This window comes from Amphibalanus amphitrite, unplaced genomic scaffold (genome assembly GCF_019059575.1).
Source record: "Amphibalanus amphitrite isolate SeventyFive unplaced genomic scaffold, NRLGWU_Aamphi_draft 000759F_arrow, whole genome shotgun sequence".
Classification (NCBI taxonomy): domain Eukaryota; kingdom Metazoa; phylum Arthropoda; class Thecostraca; order Balanomorpha; family Balanidae; genus Amphibalanus; species Amphibalanus amphitrite.
Window position 1 is genome coordinate 95,631 of NW_024882253.1, and position 16,501 is coordinate 112,131.

The 16,501-nt window shown below is 52.4% G+C and overlaps 1 protein-coding gene across 3 annotated transcripts in view; it reads right to left on the minus strand.

The window, feature by feature from the left end:
- The window catches only part of LOC122365724 (glutamate-gated chloride channel-like), a 102,134-nt gene that overhangs the window by 14,922 nt on the left and 70,711 nt on the right, over positions 1 to 16,501 (minus strand). For all 3 annotated transcript variants that reach the window (XM_043337173.1, XM_043337174.1, XM_043337175.1), the window contains 3 exons: positions 11,659 to 11,741; positions 11,167 to 11,301; positions 8,578 to 9,026 (listed from right to left, as the gene is read on the minus strand). In XM_043337173.1, the coding sequence (XP_043193108.1) occupies positions 8,578 to 9,026; positions 11,167 to 11,301; positions 11,659 to 11,741 (667 nt within the window). The remainder of the gene's footprint in view (positions 1 to 8,577; positions 9,027 to 11,166; positions 11,302 to 11,658; positions 11,742 to 16,501) is intronic.

Below are 16,501 nucleotides of genomic sequence, written 5' to 3' on the forward strand. Positions count from 1 at the left end.
CATGATCTATGGAATTTGAAGACATACCAGTTTAAAGAAAAAAAGTTTTTGAAATTAGTAAAAGGCAAAAAAAAGAGCAATTCCTCATTATGCTCCTCCAGTTTCCCACAGCTTATGATCTCATACCACGTTCCAACTTCCATCGAGAAAGCGTCTCCTTTACTCCGGTTTGGTCCACTGCGAGTTAGGCTGCGCCGCCTGACAGGCACGCTATGCGGAACAGCCTACCAACTCAGGAAAGCCGCCCGAGCGCCGTCGCGCACGGGTTCCGAGATTGACCGAATGGACAACAAAGTCAGAAGTAAACATGTAGATTTGAGGAATGTGTAACATCTGTTATAACTTATAACTACTACCAATGGCTTTCATATGTTGAACATCATTCGATTATTTGCGTGCATCCATTGTCTGTCTCCACACTCCATATAAAAACCACCCCAAAAAGGATATGAATCCCGTATGAGCGCATTTAGAAGCAATCCATTTCCGTCAACGTTGGACAACAGGGCGAGCCTTACGACCACAGAAGTTCCAAGCACCGTTCAGCACCCACGGCAGTACCAGTACTAACGACCAATACAGAGCGGACAGACATGAGGGCCAGCTGAATGGCCGTGGGGTCAGGCATAAACCGGCCTATCCTCGGAACATATACCTACTCAGCGCTTGGTGTTGACTTAAAATGAGAGTAATAAATGCTTTGTAGCACTGATAAGCATCGTTGAAAAGAACACAAGCAATGCTTGAATTCTCAGTTCAAAGGACTTCTTTTCATTTTTAAATTACCCATGTTAGACTTCAAAAAGAAGCTGATCCTACCAAAACTTTCTGTGCGCAATTCTGCAGAAAAAAAACTTCATGTCTGTCTGCGACAAGGAACTTAGGGGGAGCACACGCTCAAATTCAACGCACTGCACGCATCGGAAGCCCAGACTGCCCCCGACACTGCACAGGACTGGGCTGTCAGCAGTCGTCATTAGGAGTCTGAACTTGGTCTGAACAGACCCCTCTCCACACTGGACTGGTGATGCCGGCAGCAGCCGAGCGTGCCAGCACCACTCGCCAGCTCCCGACCATCAAAGTCCGCCGCTAAGCTCCAACGCGCGCTCGAAGCGCTCCAGACTAGGATGAAGCCGTGCAATTCCGATGTAATATGCACGGGTGGCACTGCTCCCTTGCGGCTGCGGGGCTCGTCGTGACGCGAAAGGAGGACGGACAGACGGACGGACAGCTTCGACTGACGGCGGTTTGAGGCTGACCTGACCGCCCGCAATACATCGGCATGGTGAACGGTCTGATAGGATGGAATCAAAACCAGAGATGGGAGAGAGGATGAGAGACAAGAGAAAGAGAGGTGGAGAAAACGAAGGAGAGAAGGGGTGAGTCACAGTGTATACAAATAGGAGTATGAGAAAGAAGAGAGAGGAGAGAGGAGGTGGCACGATAGATCCGGGCCGCTCAAGGTTGCAGTTGGCAGCGATTGAGCCACTTATGCTGTGAGCCATCCAGTCGCAATTGGAGAGCTCTTCTAAGGATCTCAAGATTACGAATGGCGGGAAAGTTTTAGTCACTATTGGATCCAGATTGTAGAACAAATTGCAGAACAGCCTAAATGCATAGCAAGAGACGAGGGTCAAATTATTTGTTCACCTTTGACCAATCTCTAATTCCGACACGCTAAGCAGCAGCAAGGCGATAGTGAAAATAATTCGTTGAGTATAATATTTTGAACTATCGACGTAGTAAGCCGGTATGCGCCCCTATGTGTGTGGAGGCGCTGTTCATTAGTGGGCGGAGGGCGCCGCTGCCGGCAGCCGTTCGTCACTCGGCGCCGGGACCGCCGCGGGGCCGGCCGGCGGCGTGCATACTGCCGACGGCCGGCCGTCCCATTAGTATGCATACGCGCGCCCGTCTGACTATCCTGGGCCGGGCCACGGGAAGCGGCACAGCCCGTTGGCGTACTCCTGCAATCACCGGACTGGGGGACCCGGGAGGGGCGAGAGGGGAAGGCGCTTCCTCCCGGTGGTATACGGGAATCACCGGGTCGAGTTGCGCTGCCGCGGTGGTGCGGTTTCTGCCGTGACAGCACCACCAGGCGAGTTAGATCGGTAGACGGTATACAAAGGTGCAATCAGCTGCGATACCGCTGGCCCACAGTTCATAAAACCGAATCATTTGGCGAGCCAGGCAGCATCAGCAGACGCCACCAGAAGAGCCTCCGTGGCGAATAGTGTACAGCTGCGACGATTGTAAAGAGTTTCAACGACCTCAGCAGGCGGTAGAAAGATCCACCAGTCTCGGTCAGAAATACAGATCCACAGTAGCTTTAGCCGGCAACTTAGATATGGAACAACCTCAGCCAGTAGCCGGCTGTAGGACCATAAAACGTCATCAGCCAGCAGTGTGTAAACAGTGGACATGCAGAGTCGCAAACTCTGTCAGACAACGTCATACCCCCAGCACTGCGCGCCGATTTCATCCTACCACGTCGGGACATTCAATCGAGTTTGGCACGGCCGTAAACGTGTTTTATGGCGAGTATCCGCGAGACCAAGACATGCAGTGCGGTGCGGACCGAACTCCTTGAGAGCCCCGGCAGACCAGACAGTTGGAGCTGATATCGCGGGCGACTCTTGTACTCTCTCCAACTCAAAACTAGTCCGGAAACAAATGGCATCGATATGACGAGATAACTCGTTCCCGGTCAGCAGCTGCACATGTATCAATCCACATGAGCGCTGAAATGCATCGTTTCCCCAGATGAGACGGTTCAGCTTTCACAGACGAGATTGTGTGTCATGAGTTAGTATGAGATAGTATGACGTTACATGGCGTGGCTGAGTTTGTTTTGCAAAAAGCAGTTCGCGAGGAACAAAGGCTCAAACCCGGATGCAGCATCGGCATAAACTTTTGAACGAATGTCCGACTCTTGAGTCAGTCTCAGGCAGACTATCTCGAACGCCACTAGAATGCAACGGAACCTGTCAGGAACACGCTCGTTCAGTTCAAATTATTCTGCAGCTTCCTGCTAGGAAAGACTGCTGGCGATCAGCCATTGCTGATGCATACTTAAAACGAGGAATGAGAAAATAATCCTCGAAAGAGGTCATATAGGTAGTTAAATGTATAGTGAGTTGTATGATTTACGGAACAGGAAATAGGTAAACTATCATCCACAAGCATAAAAATGGCAATGTGTGGAGTTGGACGCCAGAAATATTTCCCATTAAACGATGAATAGTTGTCCACTTCCAAAACCACAATAATGCTGTTTCGAAACGTCTTATAATAAGTGAACTTCAGGAAATGACCCTAACCAGGCCCCCACGAAGACCCGCCGCGGTCAGGCGAACCGGTCTGGGTCGGCACTGGCAGGGTCGCCGGGCCGGCCGCTGGGATGACGCGCTGGCGGCCAGTGCGTGCCCCGGCGACTCGTCGTGACCACTCGCAGTGGCGGCGGCTCCTCACGACCGGCGCCTTACGGCCCACGCTGCCGTCACAGAGCTGAGTTCTCAGTCAAAGGCAGCCCAACGCCGCCAGCCGGCTCTCTGACGAGTCTGACACGGTTCGTGACAAAAGTCAACTTAAAAAATAAACACCAAAGCATCGCGCCAAGCAAGTTGAAAAGCTGCACCTCCAGAAAGTCCAGCACACTACGGAGTTCCTTCTCACCAGAATTTTTTATTCTTTCGTACAGGTGGCTCTTTGTCTCAAGACGCGCGTACAAAACCTTCCCTAATCCTTCCCTGTATTTTTTGTTACTCGCCCTGGGAAAGCGTCACGTGAGGACGATAGTCAGGCAGGAAAAAGCCAGCGCCCAATCAGGCCTGTGAAAAAACTCGATCGGAAGCCACGGTCGGCGGCGCTCCCCGGACGGCGATCGCCGAGGAAGCGACGCTCGACTGCCGGCCGGAGGGCGGGCACGACCGAGTAACTGGTCCCCAGCGAGTCCCAGCCCGGGCAGAGACCGAAAAACGAGCCGCGTCTTACTGCTCCGTTATCGACCATGAAAAATGTATCTCCTTACATAATTTAATAGGAAAAGTAAAAGAAATCAAGAGAAAAGGTTCAGGCAAAATTCCGAAAACGCTATCAGCAATCATCCACCAATCACATATTGATGAGATGAATTACATACCACATTATCCCATAATATAAGTTCCCAATTCTCCACATAGTAACCATTCCATTTGAGACATAATTCAAGCTCTGCTATGCCCCGTTGAATTTAGCCACGTGGTATCCGGCTGAAATAATTGGTTAGCGACTGGCTGACCTCCCGCCGCGCCGGGGCAGGGAGGAGAGGCAGGGAGGAGAGAGAGAGAGAGAGAGAGAGAGAGAGAGAGAGAGAGAGAGAGAGAGAGGGAGAGAGGGAGGGAGGGAAAGAGAAGGGGAACCCCGGGCCGCGGCCTGGTGGGTTCGGGGGCGGCTAGGTGGGCGCTATCGGCGCCGCTAACAGCTCAGTGGCCGCCGGGAACGATGATTGTTTGGCCGACCGCAGCCATAATGGTGCGCGGATCTCTGTGCAACGATCGGGCCGCGGCTCTGATGGACCGGCCGGGAGCGGCCCGACGCCCCCCCCCCCCCCGGAGACAGACCCGAGCGCCGCCGGATGGGTCATTGGAACTTCTCACGATCAAGGGGTTTTCACCTTTTCCTTAGACGCACGCACCAAAGCACTCCCGAAGCAATCATCTCATTTTTGTTTCTTTCATTTTTTACTGCCGCGCTCCCCATCACCAGCAAAAAGCCCCCATTACACTCGCGTCATCTCAGCTGTCCCTGTCGCCTCTTTCTCCACCGATCGCCGCCAGGTCAGCCTCCCTGTGATGACGTCATCACACGGACGAGTGACGTCACCGCCGGCGACTGCCAGACCGGCCAGAATGGCGGCTTCCGGCCACCGGGTCCCATCTGGGTATCGGAGGAAGAGTGGTGGGCGGCGGAGAGGTGCCGAGAGGGCCGGTGACGGAGGCTCTCACCACCGCGCAGGCCCGGAGAGCCACGCTCACCGCCTGGGGTGTCACAGGAGACACAAAGTAGAAACATACACCTAATTATGATAAAATTAGCTCCCGAAGAGTTTCCCAGCGCAATTACCTGGTCATTCCGTTTCCCCTCGCCAGCCTTCACTGGCTACTGTGCCTGAGAAATTCTCGTTACATTCTCGTCTTCCTCACTGCCTCCCATCTCCTCCCTGGCCATTCCGGGTCTCCTAGTCTTCTCGCCACACCGCGTCTCGCAGACAGTTCCATCATTTCAGGTCTCTCAGAAAGTTTCCTGTCCACCCGGGCTCCCAGACACCCGTCATTTCAGGTTCCTCAGACCAGACATCCTTCTGCTGGCTCGGGCTCCCAGACACTCTTCATCATTCCAGGCCCCCGATAGATTTCTGGCCGCTCGGGCTCCCAAACACTCCCCATCATTTCAGGTCTCTGGGACAGTCTTCTGGCGTGCTGGGGCTCCCAGACACTCCCCATCATTTCACGTCTCTCGGACAGTCTTCTGGCCGCTCGGGCTCCCCAGGGACGTGCGAATCAATGGCCGGACCGCCGCGCCGGCTGTCCCACGATGGATCGGCGTTCGAGACACTCGGACTGATACACGACCGATCGCCGCCCGCCCAGTGAGGACACGTGGACACGGCCTTGGAGCAGAGTGGACACAGTCGGCGCGGACAGTCCAGAGCGGACACAGTCGGCGCGGACAATCACACAAGGACACAGCCCGCACGGATCGCAGGCAACAGCCAGCACAGTCTCGGTCAGCGCGGACAGCGCTAGCACGGAGAACGCAAGCACAAACAGCGCTAGCACGGACAGAGCTAGCGCTGTTTGTGCGCTAACTCTGTACTTGCAGACTGTCCCAGTAAGGACGGCTTCCGCCAGCATGGTCTCGGTCGTCGCAGACACACGCGCTTTGGGCACACGGGCACGGCCACATTTTACAACAACGAGCACTGCTATCACCACTCAGGGTTTTCAGAGCTGACAAAAATAGCCCACCCATCTGACGGCGGAGTTCACACGTGTCGGCCCCAAAGTAACCTGTCTGGAGTTTCTCAACGCCTTGGTAGCACGTGAGGGCGCGCTCGCTAACGTCAGCCAGAGCTGCGAGCCGACCGTGTGCTGTCCAGTCACGGACTATTTGAACTCAGATGCTGCATCCAATCGCGTCTGCAGCCCGGCGTCAGACGAGGATTCGCACCGACTGAGCTGGACTTGGAACGGTCTGCGGCATTGTGATACCGCCCATGACAAGAGTATCCACAAGAACTCAGCCACTTGGTGGGACGGCTATCGGCCGTAACGCGACACGTAACGAAATGTGTTAGCGTAAATCAATGACGCAACGAACTGCCCATTAGCGTGACGTCACTGCCAACAAAAACGAGGACAAAAAACGACAAAATGTGTTGCGTAAGCTTGTTGCCGAGTGGACACTAGCCCCGAATAAATGAGCAAGTAATGCGTATTACGAACGCCTTTTCCTATTCGCTGACCATTGCAATCCGTTTGTAATACGCATTTCTTTGCTCATGCATCCTCGGCATTTCGGTAGCTGCTAGTGTCTACTGCAGACATGTCTCAGTCCATATATGCTGTGGGGCCGGCCGGCCAGCCGTACCGCTCTACACGATGAGCGAAGGGCGCCCTGGCCATCGCCATGAGACCGCGGTCATCAGCGCATCTCCGATGGTATCGTCGGTCGGCCGGAGCTGGATGATATTGGGGCACCGAGACGGGGAAGGTCGGGAAGACACGTGTGCCGCACCGGGCACCCGGGATATCGACACAGTGCGTATACAGACTGCCGAGACTCGTCTAGAGAGAGGTCAACAGACTATACACATTACACAGGTCTGTATTCTGTCGAAAGACTGCAGTCAGACCGCTGAAATATGTATCGGCGAACCACCTAAATCTGTCCAAATGCCGTCACAGACTGATCTCTCGACTGCAGACCATCACAAACCAAACTGACCCACAACAGACTACAGAGTCCCCAGAAGTTCGGAGCGGCCACCAGTGCCCTATTCTATCACTTGGCCGGCGTATCGACCTCTCTCCCTTCCCCATCCAACACAATGCCACGGTCCGTTAGAGCAGGCCGACGCACGACTCCCTGGGGCCCACCTTCCTATAGGCGGGTCGATGCGCCCCTGACCTGCCCTCTGCACAATATTCCCGACATTACACACACAATGCACACCAACAATGACGGTAAATATATGCGGCACCCACACGAGAGGCAGGTCTGGTAATGGGAACGGCAGCCTGCGCCGGCCACCTATCGATCAGGGACGCAGCAGCTCATGGCAGATGTATGACCATTGGAGACACAACGGTGGCTAGGCACAGCGGCGTATGGGGACGACGACGGAGAACTTATATATGGAAACAGTAGCCAGAGGTTCAGCATCTTTACCCTAGTCATCTCTATGCAATATGCAAGTGCATGTGAATTCACAGTACCTCTACCGAACAGAGTCGTTGAGCGTCGAGCAGCGCACGCCTGGTGCTCCCGGTTTTCAACTCCATAAACAAGAGTGGAGATCCATCACTTGCCTCGTCTCATCAGAACATCGTGGAAATTCCGCGGTATATAGTACGCTTGGGAGCGGGCCTATTTGGGTCATACTAACTTTACCGGTTACACGCGGCCGGTGGCGGCAACTTTTAATGAGACCCTAAGATGAGTTGCTCGGTGATGATTTTCCGTCATGCTTGCCAACTAACTTCGTCTTTCGCCTCAACTATCGCGTTATCGCATTATTGGATCGACACTTTCCCTGCGGAGCGGCGAATGTCTTGCCATGAAAGACACTTCATTGGTTTTAAATCGAAGTTATTCATCTTATCGATAACGTGAGCATTGAGCAAACTGGAGAGCAATGCGTCGTGGTTAACTGAGTTCAACTAAATAATCAGAGCCCTGCATTACAAAGGGCAACGAACGAAATAAACGTCGCTGCTCCGATTTTCTGTCTAGACTGCCGGGTCTGGATTTCAAAAGTACAGACACAGAATCTCAAATATTTAACGTGGTATGTGATGCTGAGATTAAATATGTAAATAACACCGTGGAGAGAATCTTCAAATACATTATGTAAACTGGCAGTGTGTTCATCATTCTTCGCAACTGCTATGACACAAAACGGAATATACATATGTTTACCCCGTGTTGTGATGAAACAGCCTGATTTATAGCTACCGCGTCAAGTAAATCCAATTCTAAATGCATGTGACGCAGCGTACTCTTACACACTGAGCTGCTTTAAGCGCAAGTAGATGAAACACAAATCCAGCAGTAAAGTGCCCCAGTGCATACAGCATAAAATTAAAGACCTCCAGCTTCTTTTCAGTTGGGCGAAAATTGGTTAGAACGATGCAATAAAGTGCTTATAGATGAGCAGCACCGCCAGTACAAAAACAGCGAATGCATGTTGAAGCTGAATAACCAAAAGGGGTCCATAAATCGTCCGCAATGCAGAGCGTTATCCGGACCTTTCCCACTCCACGCCATGCCCCTCAACACCCACTGCCCCCCCCCCCCTCTGAGCCGTCCGACACTCACCATGGCGTAGGCGGTCTGTCCGTCGTCGCCGTGGTCCCCCAGCTCGCCCAGCGACGTGTGCTGGTGGTCGTGCTCGGGGGGCGGCGGCGGCGGCCGGCCGCGACCCCGCTTCAGCGTCTCGCGGTGCATGTCCGAGCGGCTGGCGTAGTTGACCAGCGCGAACTCGAGCATGGCGCCGAACACAAACATGAGACACACGCCGGTCCACACGTCGATGGCCTTTGTGTAGGAGACGGGCGGCAGTGCGGCGTTGATGCCGGACGTCTGGGTGGCCATGGTGAGCAGCGTGGTGACGCCCAGTGAGACGCGCGCCGGCACGGCGTTCTGGTCCAGCCAGAACGACACCCACGACACGATCACCAGCATGCAGCAGGGCACGTAGATCTGGATCAGGTAGTAGGAGAACTCGCGCTTGAACAGCAGGTCCACCGTCAGGCAGCTGTACTCGCCTGCGAACAGACCGGCAGCGCACAGTCACGGCACAGGCACCAGCGTAAAATAAGACAGACGACAATACGGCTTTTCTAAGGTCAATGGTGTATATTTTTGTCATAACAAAATAGCTTAACCAGCAAAACAATCCTGCCACATGTTTAACATGTAGCAAGGAAGAATCACATGTTTCACTGATTAGTTCACTCCACCATCGCTACAGCACAAAGAAGAAGATAATCTCATACAGCATTTATAACTGTCGGTGTTTGCTACATTTAAAGCAATAAAGGACAACTGTACATTAATTTGTTACTCTAAGAAACTGGTCTAAACAACGCGTAACCTGGAAAAGAAACCCATCAGTGCCCCACAAATACGTCAAGACAATGGAATAAAAGTTGCCGAAGCTGTCAGTAGCAATTAAAGTTGGAAAGACAGCACGATAACAGCTCCCTGTTTTGAGGCCAGGGAACGCCAATACAACTTGCAAGGCGGCGTCCGCTCGTTCGTTAATTGCCCAGGCACGACACAATACCTAAGTGCAATCGAATTCATTAGGGCGTTATCCAATTATCGAGCAGCGACTGAGGACTCTCTTGTCGGACGTGACCCGATTGACAATAAAAGGCACAGAATCTTTGGCATGATATCACATTAGTAGACACGCCATCAAAGTGTTCGCAAGGAAAGCTGTCACATATCGGGAAGCTGTCACATAACTATATTTAACTTCGAGAAGCATTAGAATACATTAGGCAGCTCTATTTTAGTAATACGAACTTCAGCACATTTGTACCTATGCATGAGTGTGTAGTTTTTGTGGCATTAAATCGATATGACAGAATTAAATAAGCACTCAAAATAGGAGCACTGCATCAATATTTAACCTATACCTATCCCATTTTGGTCAGATGGTCAGATTTTGGTTAGAAAGCACTGAACATGCTCGATGGACCCAGTATGACCAGTTAAGGTTTGTTCATCGTCATGTCCAATCCCAGCCAGGTCAAGTCCGATCCACTAACTAATCACGAGTCCGCTTTATGCCACTTCCAACGAGCGTGATCTGTCCGTCGAGTGTGGCCACTAACGCCACCAGGCCCGCTAGCGACCACTTCGCGCTCTCCGTCAGCGTCTAATGTGAGACGGCGCTCTCTGTAGCCGCCCCTAATCCACGTCCGGTGATTAAACGCCAGTTATGAACACCAGAAGGTGATTATGATCTAAGGCGATATCAAAGTCACGGCGGCTAGCACTTAGCAGAATCACACAGCCTGATTCGTGGTGTAATAAAGCTGCGGGAAATGTGAATTTAAATGCTATTGATAGAACTCGAATGAGGTAGGTGCCGCGTACAAATAAAATGAAACGACGGTAAGCTTTAACTTTGAACCAAATGATATCTACTTATTGGAGCATCATCGTAATCAAGCCTAAATAAATGAAATCTTTTGTTGAAACTTTACACTTGAGCGTAGTCAGAGCATGCAAGAGAAAAGACATCAAAAGAGACCGGTTTGGTGGTGAATTTGTTCGTCGGGCATGATTTGATGCAGCCACGCCTAATTGAAGCCTTTGGGATCAATACGGTTGCAAACTTCCCGGAGCGCTGGGCCCGACCTCCCGACTACGAAACAAGCCCATTCATCTTCCGTATAATGACTCGGGCGGGCAGAATTCGGACGGCGGCGGCGGCGGTGGAGGCGGCGTGCTGCCGTCGTTTCCAATAGGGTCGACAGGTGCCAGCCATCAGCGGCGGCGGCGACAGCCGGCCAACGTCGGGTATTGACGCCGCCGCAGGGGTGGTGCTCCTTGCAGACATAACCTCCACAGGCTTCATACCTCAGGCTAGAGAAACTTCAGCCGTACACGTTCCGCCTGTGTTAATCTATCCTCACGACTCGCCTTCCTCTTCAAAATGAGAAAAATAAGCTATCATCTTTCCCTCTCCTTATAACAAAGCATTCCCTCCCTACCGTCCTCCGCACTCAAAGACGGTGACATCGACTGATGATGCTCCAAACGGGCTCATCTTGGCCTGTTGGGCGCACGACTTTCTGGCGCACCATTAATAATTCTCGACACGCCACGGCCGGGCGGGCCGGCGGGGGCCGAGCTGACGAGCCGCGCCCGGTCGGCGCGGTCCAGTCTCACCTGTGTTTGTCTTGCTGTTGCAGTAGGCCGTCTGGAACTTTTCCAGCGTGAACCGCGGCAGGTGGAGGCCGTCGTCAATCTGCACCGGGTCACCCTCCTTCCACACGAATATCAGATCGTCCGTTTTCCAGGCGTCTGAAAGGGATGGTTGCGCCATCAACAGCCGGGCTCATTGCAGTTTATGTCCCTAGCGAATTGCCACCGTCTAGCCACGAGCACTGAGCGCCGAGGGCTGAGCGTCAAACTTTACCGGTACTGCCGCCGCTCCCCTGACGAGCCAGTTCCAAGGACCGACTCACGAGAGAAGAGGCAACGGACTTCAATACACCGAGACCGAGCAGAGTTTAACGAGCCCCAGTACTAAGAGCACCTCTCTGGTTAATCCTAACTCAGCAGTGCCGGTCACGCGGCTTCCGCGAACCCCGCCCAGGTAGATTTCAGTCGCCACGTCGCCGCGCTCGCTGTCTCGCCGCCGGGTAAGTAGGTACTCACAGCTAGCCATTTTCAGCGAGCACGTCTGTTTGTCGAGCGGATACAGTTTCAGGTCCATAGGGCACGACAGCGTCAGCGATATTCTGAAACAGAGCAGGAATGGAATTATTAGCCGGGAGGTAGATCACCGCCGACTATACATAGTCAGCCGTTAGCCGTATCACCAGTCAGGTCAATACGAACACCACAGACGACATTTATGTGGTCGGCTCCGTTTGATCACACATTAATCAACTATAAATGACTGCAGAGTGAGGACATCCAACAGCTATCACGGCCTCTTAATCATGTCCCCACCGCGGTATAATTAGAGTGTTGTGACATACGGCTCGTGGTTGGCACCGATGCGCTCAGGCTAATCGGCGAGTTCATTAATCATCCACTCGCTTTCGTGCCAAACAGTCAACTAGACTAATATGCAGGTAAGCCTCGCTCTGTGGGCCTGGCAATGCGATCTAAACACGCTTCAAGCTAGATTGTCAAAGACAACAACGCGTTTGAAACGGCTAGAATGTTCTTCAGAAGTGCAAATATGATACGCGTCACTCGGTACACAGGAGGTTGGAGTGCATAAAACGCTGTGACAGATCACGGCTCACCTTACTACATAATTCAGGGATGGTAAGGAATTTAACTAGGTGGAAGGCGGTGGTAAAGTATACAGATGTGCGAGATTCGAAACATATGAAACTTCCGCAACAATGGCTAGCTGGCCAATCCGCACATGGAAATGGTCACACTCATTTATTAAAATGACATCAATGGTACACTAGCATAGTTATTCCAGAATCAGTCCTTCCATACCATCGCATCGCCACATCGCTTAGGTATTTGATTTTAGGATGTTCTGGATGTTATGTAAGCTCTGTTAGAGACCAACTGAGGCTCAGAGGTCTCACGCCAACGACGTGGCCATTGCGCTGAGAAAGTCCCAGCAAAAAAAAGAACAATAAAACTGTATCACTCGGATGAAAAACACGAGTAAGTGTATCACTGTTTCCACACTCGAGCAGAGGAGAGACTGAACTCCCCTAGCCGTCAACTGTCTGCGAGCCGAGATGAGAATACCGGACCCGGCCGGCCGGCGGAGCTCGGAATGCCATCAAAGCGGCGACTGAGAGCCGGCATCCCGGAGGTGCGCCGCAATATGACACAGAACCGCTGGCCAAGCGCCGGTGAGGGGGGAGGCGGGCTCGTCCCGCAACCGTCCGCTAATTTCCGCTCTCTGAAAACCTCGGCGGGCCGACCAAGGCGGCTACTTTGTGTGCAGTTTATTGGATTATTATTTCGGATGAAAATGGATACCCTCCGGCATTATATTGGATAGTCTAGACCTGGCGTCGCGCATTTGCAGCGCGACGTATCTCTGTCCGTCATCTGATATAGTCTTGTCATAAACTACATAATTCATGGATTTACAAATCGCTTTATGTGTTGCAGCTCCATAAAATGAACATTAAATGCATGCCGGAAAGCACGTGCTGTTCAAAGAAAACGATAGCGTGCAGCAGTTTATCGGCAGTCAGTTTCTGGGACACGGAGTTAGATCATGTCGCGCTGGGATACCACTGGTGCGGACGCGCCCTTCTAATCGATAGTTGCCTTAAATTGGTCTAAACGACGAAAGCCATAGTCGATAATAATAGTACCGGCTGTCTAGGCCCCTTGTCTATATTCTAAGCCTCTAGCGTCATCACTGAAGACCAATGATTTCACCGAAAGCAATAAAATAAAAACACACGAGGCAGAAGTTCATGGCGGCTCATTGGCTTGGGTTGGGTTGGCCTGTGAACATCCGTCGCCAGATATACTGGAGTGTTAAAGCTCGGGTTGAAGCTCTATGGCCAACGTTGAGAAATCTGGCTATTAAATCTGATGAATCTGAATGTCTGCATATTGCATAGTGCGTAGATACTCGTACTCTATCTAATTAGGTGATACAAGATCTCAGCCACCATGGCATCGGGGGGGGGGGGGGGGGCAGGTGGCGGACCTCAAATCTCCAATCGGACTCAATGAAAGTGAGGTCATCCCGAATCCTAGGAACGTGATGCCACTCTCCATTAGACGCGCCCCATCGACTTTCGCCCAGTGCTGTTTGCACAAGCTGCAATGAAACTCGCCCTGTCTGATCTTCAACGCTATGAAGCTGGCCGACCCGCCTTCCAATATGGCCTGTGCCGTCTTCAGCAGCGACCGCGGAAAGCATTGATGGAGCACATCAAGGTCTTCCCAGATAGTTCCCTTCTATTGCGGATCTCTTGCACAGATACTGAATGATCAAATCCCGTCCAATCAAGTCCAGGAAAAGCTTATTCTGAAGATTAAGGATGGAATAACACAGATAGCGATACATGCTTCTTTTTTTGTGCAGTGCTAAGGCTTTACGATGCAAAATACTCTATGGAACGGCATAATTCTTCGGCCCTTCTCCTCGCTGCATAGCTCGCTTCTAAATAAGACGCTGGCGCTGCGGTCAGGTATTCATATTCATCAGCAACGAGAAACGCCTGTGATGTAGCGCCAAATGGGGCGTCCCGGCCATGATTATATAAGACTTACCTCACATAGCGTGAGTCTATCAATCACCCTAATTGACTGCAGCTTTGCGTAAGGGTTGGGCAATGAACGTCAGCCATCATTTACACCCTCTATGATAACCGATAATTAATCGGCGCAACAATACCCGTTAGCACGGCCAGCAGTTATGTCGGACAATTAATTTGGCTTCCATGTGACTGATCAGACGGCGATTGAGCAGCGTCGCTGGGACAATTCTCGCTGTCTCCCGGCGCGATATGGTTGCGACGGGTGGTGTTCGCCGTAGTGCGGCTCGCGGTCGGACTCCGGCCCTCCCGGACGGCGCGGCTGCTGTGCGGTCCGCTCCCGCCACAGGATGAGTGCAGTGGTGCGGCACAGGAGCCTTGTCAGCTCAGCCGAGCGAGAGGCGGAGGCGGTCGGCGCACTTCCTCCCTTTCCTCCTCCTCCTCCCTCTCCCCACCGCCTCTGTAGCGCTGTTTGTGCCGCCCACGGCCCTGCCCTCACACCGCCCGCCACACATCACCGCACTGCCCTCCTCTCCCCTCTCTCCTCCACCCAAAACGTCCTCCATACAGCCGGGCCAATCGGTAAATGGCTGGACGTTTTCGTGCTGCCGGCGTCGGGCGGTGGCGGTGGGCAGTGGGCGGAGGCGGTGACGGCAGAGGCGGTGCGCCGCGCCCGATCCGTCTTGGGCAGACGGCGCGCACGGCCCACCAGGGATGGCGTACGGCCGCCGTCCGGGGCCGCAGCCACACGACCAGCACACTTCTCATCATGCCATCGCCCGAGAGCGATGGGCAAAAACGCCGCCCGGCACCGGTCCTTCTGAATAGCAGCCGTCCCGGCGGCGCGGCGGTCGGCCGGCCGGCGACCGCCGCTGTGAAAGGACGCCCGGGCGGCGTGAAAGGCTGACGGAGAGTGCGAACGGCGCCACGGCTGCAAAAGGCCGCGACGTGCGAAAGGCGTGGCCGGCGGCCGACGTCCCAGATGTGCGATAGAGTGGCAGCGGAGAGTGAGGGGATGTCATGGGCACAGGAAATATCACTAGACTTGGGAAGGTGTTGCAAGCATTCCATTCACATTTAAGAATTACCATCGTCTAATCTCACATGTTATCACTATGTCTGGCAGTAAGCTCTTGGGTGGCTTGTAATTTTCTTATGCTATACAGCATAAAATATACATATTACATACAAAGTTCCAAGCCAGCCCACTCAATCGAGGCTAACCCGACATTCCAGAGCTATTTCTTGTGTCGTACAATGACCATTTTACGCAAGCGAGACCACTCCATGAGGAAATTCTGGGCTTCAGCTTTAGAAGGTATACGGTGTAGCAAATCGTGTTCCCAAATTAATCAAATTAAAAATATAAACGAAATCCAGGCCAATGATATAGGCGTGCCAAATATTTCATTTATGAGCCATTCTAACACCCGTCGCCGGTAAGGAATTCAGCTTTAGTGGAAACCGACTACTAGATCTGATTATATGACATCGATTCGACGGGTCCATTTTAACCCTCGCCCGTAAACGGCTATCTGCCACCTTCGCCCATGCAAGAGGGGGGGGGGGGGTTGGTGCGACCCCCCTTGGCGTTTGAAAACGGAGCGTCGTAGAGCTTAGCGGAAAAGACCAACGGATTGCTCTCGCCGAGATCTCGCGATTGGTGGTATATTTTTTGGTCCTAGGTCAACATTTGACCTACTTTTGACCGGTCAAAGGTCAAATTTTCGGAAAAATAGACTTTTTCAACTTTCCGCGGCGATTGCGGCAAAACGGTGGGAGATATCGACTTGAAACCTTCACTATCGTGTTCCTTGATCAATTCTCTATCGTTTGGTATGTATTTTGTTTCCCTAGCTCTAAAAATGGCGCGTTGGGAGCGCCGGAAGTCGGCAAGGTCACAGTCGGCGGCAAAAATTCGAAAAATCAAAATTTTAATTTTTGAAATCTGATTGTATTTTTGGATTTGGGAGGTCCATTTGCTCCCTACAGAAGCTAATATTGCTGCATATTCCCATTGAGGTGACAAGAATTAGCAAAATAGTGGTTCGGGCGCTTTTCAAAAATAGTACCGGACGCTGTTCCTCTTGTGACGTCATAGCTCCGTGACCTGACCTGACCCGGTCAAGTTTCTTATACCATATGATAGCCAATACTTGCCCTAACATGCATGGGAAGTTTCATCACGATCCATCAACCGATGTCCGTACCACCGGCAGGAAACCTCGGGCGTTGGCACTCAGTTTGTGAAAATCCGGCCGGAGGCTGTTCCCTTTGTGACGTCATAACTCCGTGAC